General features: G+C 35.9%; 1 protein-coding gene across 1 annotated transcript; it reads right to left on the reverse strand.

Moving 5' to 3' along the window:
* Positions 449 to 10528, reverse strand: LOC109706494 (kinesin-like protein KIN-14F). The gene is made up of 16 exons (XM_020227345.1): positions 10153 to 10528; positions 9071 to 9214; positions 8608 to 8970; positions 7380 to 7448; positions 6701 to 6892; positions 5916 to 5997; positions 5748 to 5843; positions 5484 to 5663; positions 5250 to 5356; positions 4588 to 4766; positions 4219 to 4383; positions 3039 to 3292; positions 2285 to 2448; positions 2016 to 2195; positions 1147 to 1745; positions 449 to 823 (listed from the first exon to the last, which is right to left on the reverse strand). Exons 1-16 carry the CDS (start codon positions 10276 to 10278, stop codon positions 685 to 687), a joined length of 3039 nt encoding a protein of 1012 aa, XP_020082934.1. The 5' UTR covers positions 10279 to 10528; the 3' UTR covers positions 449 to 684.

Raw genomic sequence — 10528 nt, forward strand, 5'->3', positions numbered from 1 at the left:
AACAAAATTAAACAAGGAAATAAATATTTGTGTAGGGTTGATCAAATTTGGTAATTATTGTATTTGTTTTCCTATATTATCCTTACGAATGGTAACCTGTTGAGCAGGTAATCACTATGCAAAAGTCAATCTCGCCCTTAAAATATGAACGGTTAGATTTATTTTACCTGGTGTATTGAAACATTCCTCTTTTATCTTTTGGTAATTGAGGGATCTAACAACAAGAAGGCAACTGCATATGATACTCAATAGCTATCTCTTGGTTTGCTCTACACAGGGCATACTTCAGAAACAGTACATCTAAATGTGCCCATATCCGACACTTTCGGTATCAGAGATGCTCGATCTACTTCCTAAGAGATTAGTTTAATATCCTAAAAGTAATAACCTACAAGAGATACTAATAGAACGACAAAAATTCGGTAGCCTAAGTGCACTAGATAAGTGGTTCAGGCCAAGCATTACAGGGAAGCTTTAGAGAAACAAATTGTATGCTTAGCTTTAGATCAGTAGGGACCTATAGTACTTTTAAGCTTACACAGCATATCATAGTGAGATTTTTATCTATAAGCTTACATCTAATTTATAAATAAATTTCGACAAGTACAAGAGATCCCTATAAATATACCAGCTTCAAGGAAATGAAATCCTCGAGTTTCTTATAACTAAAGAAGCCTAAAATTTTCACGATGGTATGAGTTTTCCACGAGACAAAGATCGACTTCGCCTGCCTTCGGGTTCACAAGTGTTGGTTTTTTCAGCATTTGGGGGCTTATTTTCATGCTTTTCATCCGACAGTTGCTCCATTTCCCGCCGTATGGTCCTGTAGAAATAAAATTCTTCTAAGCAAGCTGAAAAAGAAAGAGGTTTCTGCAACAATAATTCATCTTCTTTTTTTTATTTTGATTTTTTAATCTACTTTTTTGGTACTCCCAACTAACTTGGGCTCACTGTTTTGTTAAAGGACAGAAAATGCCAGTAGCCCTCTCACATTGAATGTGTAGTAGAGATTTTGATCAGGTGTATTTTCATCTATGGAATAATATTCAGGGGCACATTAGATTGATGAAAAAATTATATCAAAACAAGCACATTAGATTGATGAAAAAAATCAAAGGCAATACCATTGAGAAGTGGCAAGTGTACCTGCGCTCGATGTTCTGGGATATCCTCGTCGAGGGCCGCTGAAACTTCTTTACCTTAGAATTACCATTTGATATGGAATCAACAACGACGAACTCTTTGTTTTCTGTTTCAGATGAATCACTACTTATCTTTCTTGCTCCTGCCTTTATTCTCATATCCATATTAGTCTGAATTCCATCAGGTTTCTGATGCATGGCCTTTATTCTACTACGATCTTTCTCGGCCTTGAGCTCTTGTTGTTCATCCAATTCAGGCAAATCCGCCTTCACATTGCCATTTTCTTGTGGGCACCAGTATCTGCTCAAACTCTTATTCGATAGAACTGATGGAAGTGTCGAGTTTGAAGTGTTCGTCGGCGCTTTCTCTGGAGATTGTAGCTTCGGTACCAGCTTGTCGCTGATGCTTTCAAATTTTGGCTTGCTCTTTAAAATGCTGGCCCTATCGGCAGATAATGAGATTCTTACATGAGGAGATGGTGGCCTTACCTTTCTAGGGTTCATGCCGCATTCTCCAAAAATAATTGGTGACTTATCGTTTTCTTTCACCAACAATGGTGAAGAAAATTGTGTTCTCTGTTTCCCTGAAGATGAGCTTAGGACCTACGAAGCAGTGAATAAAAACATTGTCAGCACTCGAGATGTTTTGTTGTTTGCAAGGGGCTATAATAATTTTCTCATGTCCAAATCAAATTTATCGTTCATAGTCATCACGCTTTACAGATTCGGAAATAAAGAGCGCAAAGAGTCTGCCAGTTTTCAAAATTCTATACAAGTCAAAGATAAAATCAGGTAGAGATATGTAAGCTCATATTATAAGTCCTAGAGTACCAATTTGTCAGGAAAGATTACTGAAGCACTATAATGTGATACCTCAATTTTTCTAATGTCACCTCCAAAATATGAATTATCTTCAGGTTTTGACGTCATGACAACAGCAGCAGGAGATCTTGCTCTAGAATGCCGCACTTCAGAAGCACTTCGACGGTTAAAATCTTTCAATTGAGCTACCTCGGATTCCTTACTCTCTAGTGCTGATTTCAGTCTAAAGACCTGGACAGTTTGGAAATCGCATCTGAGTTTATTAAAACAAAAAAAGAAAAGGAAATTTTAACTAGATGTGAAGAATGCAAGAATACCACCTCTTCTTTAAGCTCTTTAACTTGTCCTGATTCCTTATTAACATGAGCAGCACCCAGCTCTATCGACGACACACGCTCTGCAAACTTCAGTGTGCTGATTGTTTCCCCAAATGCATCTACTTCAGGGTTTATATGTACAAACATCAAAGTTTTAGCTTGGCCACCTGCATCAATTAAGATGGTTAGCAGTGACAGATATAGACTTGACTAGAGCTATTGATCCAAAACTCCCGCTATTGTATTTAAAAATGGCAATACACGATGCTCAGTTTGCCTCTAATACAATTCATATTTTCCATCCTCCTTTATAACTACTGCAGTATGATAGGATTGCAGTTTTCAAACTTGTTAAACAATGAAATATGCACGTCCATTAAACCAATATGCACGAAAAAGGTCTGTAAATTTGCATCACCATGCACAACCGTGCCGTCCTACAAAATTCAGATTCACTTATCAAAATCAACAATTGATAAAATGCCAAAATCTCCCTAAGAAAGTCAGTCAGTAAAAAGAAAAAGGTAATGGAAAATAAAGAAATTCCCTTCACAAAGGTGAGACACTTTCTGCTCTCACTTTTCTCACCATACTTTCCAATCATAAACAAGGCATCCAACAAAAGATATATTTCCATAATAGAGTATATAGGTGTATAGCCCATGTTCAGTTCAACCATGTGTGAGCTCTGTGAATTGGACAAATATAAGAACACAAATGTCAAAAGACTACTTAAAAAAAAATCAACATTACGGACCTAAAGCATGTTGTAATACTTGTGTTAGCTTGCTATTTCTGTATGGAATGTGAGGGCTTTTCTGTGCAAGTGCAGAGATGACATCTCCAAGAGCAGAAAGTGATCTGTTTATATGCTGGGCTTCCTTTAATCTTTCTCCTGTAGCTTCGGACTTGTCCACCCTCTCACTCCCTGCAAGATCTACTAGATGAAGACAGCCTCTTATGGTAGAGCCAGAAACTAGTTCCTTCCCATGGATGTGAACTGTTAACACACTATTTAAAAGCAGAACTGTCAAATGATTAGTATGACTAGTGATCCTAAAAAGCATAATAAAACTTGTAGAATACAAATCAAATGAAAATTTATCAGCTTCTTAACAATCTAGTGATATATTTAAGGAAACTTTTGTGAAGTGTCATCAGTTAGAAAGTGGCTTCATGTGTATATTTCATTGAGAAAATAACTTTTAACCCACTTACTTTAGATCAGGAAGGGAATTAAAAACCAGCAANATAAATAATTATACATAATATATATTTTTTTATTTAATTTTTAGCAAAATAAAAATATAAATGCGAGCTTAATTATAAAAAGACTCATTTATATGTAAAGTTTCAACTATTAGATCAAAGTCTAATGAATAAGATTTTATAAATTTATCTTTTATATATATTCAATCTAATTCTTTTTAACTTATTGTTCGTTGGCGAGCTCGTGAGCCAGCTCGTGTTCAGCTCGTTTATTAATGAGCCGAACACGAGCTGAATTTTTCGGCTCGATACTTTAACGAGCCGGCCCTAGCTCGCTCGTGTTCAGCTCGTTTACACCCCTACCATCAAATACTACTAATTTCTATCCTCTTTCAGTCTGAACCCTTCTCATTATTCACCAGCATCTTTTGCAACTCTCTCTCATACATACTCCGTTTCATTTTCTCAATACAACATGCAGCGCTTTCCTCTTCTTTTAATTCAGAAATTATGTAACATAATTCATATATATATATATGTGCGTGTGTGTGTGTGTGTGTATTAGTACATTGAATAGTCCTCCAATATCCACCCCATTACTGGAACATTGGACTATATAATCTGTTCAATGGTTACTTAGAATCACAACATATTTGCAGTATACTGGACAAAAGATAATCTTTTTACCCTGTAGAAGTTGGCAAAGCACTACAGCAATTGTACAGTACCTATGGGAACGGCTACTACGCTCATTAAGGGCGGTAGCTCCAACAGCACGATTTCCCTGACCAATTTTCATCAATTCCAAAACACCCTGAGTGCACTTCACAGGGACCAAACTTGCATCTGGAATGTTGAGGCCGTTCAGTTGAGAATTGTTCCTTATCTCTAGTGTGTCAAACATTTAGGAAATTGAACAAATGATGAACATCCAAGAATAAAGTTGGTTGCTGGCAGAAATGTTGTTAGTTTATAATTTCCAAAATTAACATTCAAGATGATTAGTACTTCAGAAGAACTTCTGGAAACAATATTTCAGGAAATATAATTTCTCCTACAAGAGCTCTACAAAGTGCCATGTACAGTAAAAAGGATATCTCCTGTTTGTGCCGTCAGCTACCAAGAGATCCCTCACTTGTTCATTGTATATTTCAATCATCTGAACACTGACGTCATAAGTTATGATATCCGCCCTTGATTTTGAGATGCGGAATAGATCATCCAGAGCACGATAATTCACACCCCATGTGTCCTCCGCCGTCAAGTCTGGACCACTCTAAAGAAGGAAAATTAAGCATTACAGATGTGGAATTCAAACAAAGAAACACCAAATAATGAATTAAAGTATCGCGAGGCCAACAAATGAATTCTTTTGTCCTGAACATCCGAACTGAAAATGAATGTTGCAAGAACTAGAATAAGAAGATAATCAAGAAAAGATGCAAAACAGAAGGTACACACAGATGCACACAGACAACCCTTCCTTTCCATCAATCAACAGAATGTTAACGGGGGAAAAGTGAAATGCAAAGTTGATAGATTTATCCAATCAATTACCAAACAAAATTTCATAACAATTATAGCGAAAAAAGAGGGCAAATATGAGATGGGATTTGGCAAAGCCAAGATATTATCTGGTTAAATTACCAGAAAAGGGCGCGAATATCTTTGTTGCAGAAATTGAAAAAATGTAATCTGATGGAGGGATGAGCTGTGAAAGGTAGCATGAAACAAACTACTAATTCTCTATTGAGAGTACCATTGTATAAGTTTTTCCAGAGCCTGTCTGTCCGTATGCAAATATACAGACATTGTAGCCGTCCATCACAGATCTGATCAAAGGCTGGGTGTCAACAAACACTTCAGCTGCAACAAATAAAAATAAAATGAGTGAATAATGTTGCTTTGGTAGATGTCCTGATTCAGAACAAATTGTAGCAGCGAAATTCTGTAGCCCAACATAAAAAACCGAAGTTTGAAATGGTTACCATACATTGGGTGGCACTAACTCCAAATATTTTGTTGAATGAGAATATCTTTCTTCCGTCCTTCCCTTGCTTTTGAGGATTCGCAATTATAATGTCTCCATTTTCTCCAATATGATCAACAACAGATCTTTCATCAGGATGCTTCTTTAAGAAAGGCTTCACTCTACAGTACACTCTAATGTTTCCTGTATTTACTCCCAAAAAACATGAATTGAAATCATAACATATACAAACTGATGAAATGACGGAGAAATCTGTTTTGCAGTTACCTTTAAGATCTTGCACTTGATTATAAAGCAAACGGTTTTCCTCAAGCAACTTATAGTAGGAAGAAGAGTTATCTTTAAGAGCTTGCACTTGGTGATCTGAGAACAACTAGAGTCAGATAAACAAACTATAAGTGTTAAAATAAATATCACATAGAATATGATTCTCACCAAGGCTTCTAAGGTCTTCTTCCCATTTCTTTCGACTGGATTCGATTTGGAGTTTCATTTCATAGAAAGATAATTTCAACTTCTGAAAAGAACATCAGAAAAAAATTTAAAACTCTGCATTATGTAAGTAAAAGTATTCCCTGATGTACCTATTCTGTTAAATTTAACTGCAGGAATCAGTTTAAAAAAGATTGCAACAATTGTGAAGACAGAAAGATACAAACAAAAATAACGTCCACATTTACATATTCGTGGCATCCAAGATCATCAGCCTAAAATGCCATACAGTAATCAAATCTGCTGGGTTTAAATGATTCTTATATGTTGCTGAAATAACAACTTATCCATAAAGTACCAAAATTCAAGGCTTTGACTAATATATATATATATAGGCCACAAGATACTCATGGAGTGCTAGTAGTTGAGTCAATTGTCACTGTTGTTGCTAGTCTTCCGTTGTTCAAAAATTTTGCTGGGAGGACAGTTCTTCAAATAGAAAGCAAAAAACAAGAACATTATCATGAATAATCTGAATAATTGATTACTAGTGGTGGACTTTGTGCCAATCTCTGATCTTGTCTTAGAATTTAGTAGTATGATTTCCATCAATTTTTTTCTAACAGTTGATAACATTGGGGCTAGTCTCCATTCATTGGAAAAATTATGTTCTGTAGAGCAACCAGTATATTACAGACAGCAAATCTCAATTAATATGAACATTAAGAAGGACACCCACCAAAGCTGATAGACCTTTCATTTTATGTAACTAAGCAAAGTTTCTTTACCTCCAACTGTTTCTGTTGGTAGTCAACTCTTTCTTCTTTCTCTGGATTTAAATGGCCATTGTTAGGAATCTTTAAGCAAGATGACATCTCATCACTGTTTTCTTTAAGATGCCTCAAAACTGCTTCTCTGAACTCTGCTTTTGGAGTAGTTTTATCACCATCCTTTATTATTTTCTTCAAAAGCAACTCTAACTGTCAAAGATGTCAAATATGATCAAAACAACATGAGACAATCTATATGACACAATTCTCTTTAACATGAAATACTATCACAACTAACTTTGGCTCATTGCAATTCCGACTGAGATTTCATAAATTTCTAGTCAAGTTTATCAAGATATCAACTTCTTCCCTATTTTACATGGTTAGTTTTGTAAATTAAAAAAAAAAGGGATGCAAAAACAACTTCTTCCCTATTTTACATGCCCTTATTTTTATATAAAATACACATAATAGCTTCAATAAAACTTTTATATCAACTATTAACACAATTTTACTTCGAAAAAAAATTGAAGAGCAGCTTTGTCTTCCTCTATTACCAGAAGCATTTTGTGATTTCTTGTGTAAAATTCATTGTGGAAGAAACAAACGACAGCAAAACATGATATACAGCTGTATCTAACCTCCATCCAAACTATTTAAATATCTTATAGGATAACAAATCATTAGCTGATATTACCTTATTTCGTTGAGTTGCAAGCAGCACAGAGAACTCTTTAAAAGCATGCTCGAGCATGACTTCAATAAGCTACAATATGATACAGGAAAATAAATAAATAAGCATGCCGATATAGGGTGGATATGCAAAAATATGATTAGAAAAAGGCAAGTAGATAGACCACTTCATTAAAAACATTCACCTCTTAATCAATCACTTAAAACTCCAGGATGATATGACAGGATAAAAGGTATTGTAGATCTATTTCCTGGCTCTGTGATGTATAGAAACACTGACTTCCTTCTTGTGCATGAACTTGCATCACTCAGTTATTCTCCAAATTCTTTTTTTTTTTAATCCTAAGATCTTTATCATGAAACTTTTATCCAAAGATTTAAATGTCGTGGCACGAGATCATGCCGGAAACTGGCCGGCACGGTATGGTACGGTGCGTGCCGAGCCGTGCCGATGCGTGCCGGTCAAAAAAATTCTTATGTGCCGATACATAATAGTATGATATTTATTTTCTTTAGCAACAAAATATTCTAACTATTTATTATGTCTTTTTATCACATATTTTGAACTTTATTGACAAAATTATTTACTAATTTAAAGAATAGAGGGTTTTGAGTTGTGCCATCGGCATGGGGTGAGTATCGTGCCGGTATCTTGTTGGCACGGTATGACACGGTGGATACAGTCCGTGCCGACGGGCACTTAAAACCTTGCTTTTATCTCTCCATCAAATCATTTCTCATTTAAAATCATGCCATTACGCAAGAGAAATTTTGAAATCTTAACAGGTTGCAAAAATGAACAACTAAATCTGCCATGTACTGGCAGATTTTTCCAGCCTTTAATTTTCTTTTTTTTCCCCTTACCATGCGTCTCTTAGCATTAGTTAGTATTTTTGCTAAGTCTATATATTTGATAAATTTGTTTGGACATGAACAAAGTTGATTGATGCTTGACTTATGGCGTACCGCACGTTATCATACTTCCACTCCTGATAAATGACCATTAGAATAGTTAAAAATCAATTCCAGCATTTAAATAATCAGTCAACAAAAAACTCAGCAACTTTTAGATGGACGCTAGTTCTAACTATTGAGAGGTCTAATTTTATGCTTTTGGTGAATATGGGCAGAAACAGTCAAGAAACAACCAAAATTCAGAAATCTGTCTAACTGATGAATAAAAAAAAATCTAGTCCATCAGTGAAACAAGAAAGGAAGAGCATGTTAATTACCATTTCATTCGAATGCAAGTCCTCCAGCTCGGTCCATTCTGTGAAAAATGCACGTACAAGTTGGAGCACAAACTGATCAAAGAGAGAGCTTAGAATACCATCTGCTTTGGACTCTTCAAGAAAGACTTCAGTGAGCAAATGTAGAAATCCCAATAATTGTTGGTCAGGTATCCAAGTAGAATTGTCAGGTGGCCCGTGCAGACCTTTGTCACCACCAAGCAAGCTTGAAGGGAGCCTCTTATTTAAGGATGTTATCTTTACAATCCCCCCATATCTCCAAATACCAATTCCACCTGCTTGTTTCCACTCGTGATACCCTTTGAGACAAAGGATGCAATCGACAACTTTAATTGATGATCCCCCCTGTTAAAAAGAGTATGCAAGATAAGAAATAAATGATATTATATAGGTAATTAGCATATAAACTCGTAATTCATCAAAATAAACTATTACAATGTCCAACCTTTTCTAAATCCGATGCTTCAAAGGTCAAGAGATTCATCTCACCAACAGCTACAAGAAAGTTCCTCATGTTCTCAAAATATTGTATTGCAGACTGGGCAGCTCCATCGGTTGATTGTATGGTAACAACAGGATTTTCTACAATCTGCCATCAATAAATAAACAGCAAGTTTAGAAAAGAGCACCAACTTGGGCCTAAACAAAAGCAAGTTTTAGCATCTGTCCAACATTTGCCAAAAAAAGAACCTAAAATTAAAGAAATAGCTCGAAAAGAAAAACTTGGGCAACCAATGTACCGACACATTATCTCCTCCATTATATTAAAATATTACCTAACAAAGACAAACTATCCACGAACTACCTTCGAATGAGACAACATAACATGCTCCAGCGAATTCCGGAGAGTGGCGACAACACAAGACCACTATCTTATAACAAAATTATTTTCCTGTTCCATCTGTTACATTCTATTTGTAAATGTAGAGTGTCGACAATGCCTCCAAAGTTAAAGGACAAAGCTAACATATCAAATCTCATTCACCTATTGCTCGAGAGGTTCGCTAGATGTCATTTGCACAAATCGAAACTCCACAGAAGACACAATTTAGCATTTTTTTTAGACCCTAAGGAAAAACTACCTCTTAGTTTACACATCACAGAGGCAAATATTGTAAAGAAACAACCAGCAATTCAGATTTAAGCAGAACAGCACTATTAAATTAATGAAGAACCAGCAATTCTTCGTGGTATAACTTCTTGAAAGGATGATGACACAATAACCTATAGATTCAAATAGATGAAAAATTTTCTATTGCAAACGAAAATAACAACAATTGATCAATTGTTCAAGCACTCAATTTACTTTTGTAAAACAAAGGGCACGACTAACATTCGTTCGAAGATCAATGACAAAAGTCAAAAAGAAGCATTTTTAAGAGTTGGTTTGTGCAATTAACGTCAAAAAGAAGCATTTTTTTAAGAGTTGGTTGTGAATTGCACCTCAAGAAGAGCCAAAAACTCAAAATAATATCAAAAAATAAATAATAAATAAATAAATAAAGAGAGGAACTGGGAATTGGTTACCTTTGGGACGGCGCCGGTGTTGACTTTGTTGAGGACGTTGCAGAGGATGAGTCCATTGCGGAGCGCAAGGCAAAACTCCTCTTCGGAGGGATCCTCCGCTAGGGTTTCCGACGCCACCTGATCCATCCGCCTCAGCCATTGCGCCGCTTGGGATCTCCTCCATGCTATTTAGAACCCCCCACCCCCAAAACAAAAAAATTGAGAGAGAAAGAGAGAGAAGGACTCAAAAAATATGAGAAATTATTGCGAAAAAATGGAGGATGAGAAACCCTTCTTTTTAGGGTTCTTCTTTCCAACTTCTCTCTCTTCAGCTTCCCCGCGGGAGAGGGACCAGGACAGGGTAAGTGAGAAAAGTTTGTTGTAACTAACGGTCTTT

Source organism: Ananas comosus, linkage group 2, assembly GCF_001540865.1.
Source record: "Ananas comosus cultivar F153 linkage group 2, ASM154086v1, whole genome shotgun sequence".
In the NCBI taxonomy this organism is placed as follows: Eukaryota; Viridiplantae; Streptophyta; class Magnoliopsida; order Poales; family Bromeliaceae; genus Ananas; species Ananas comosus.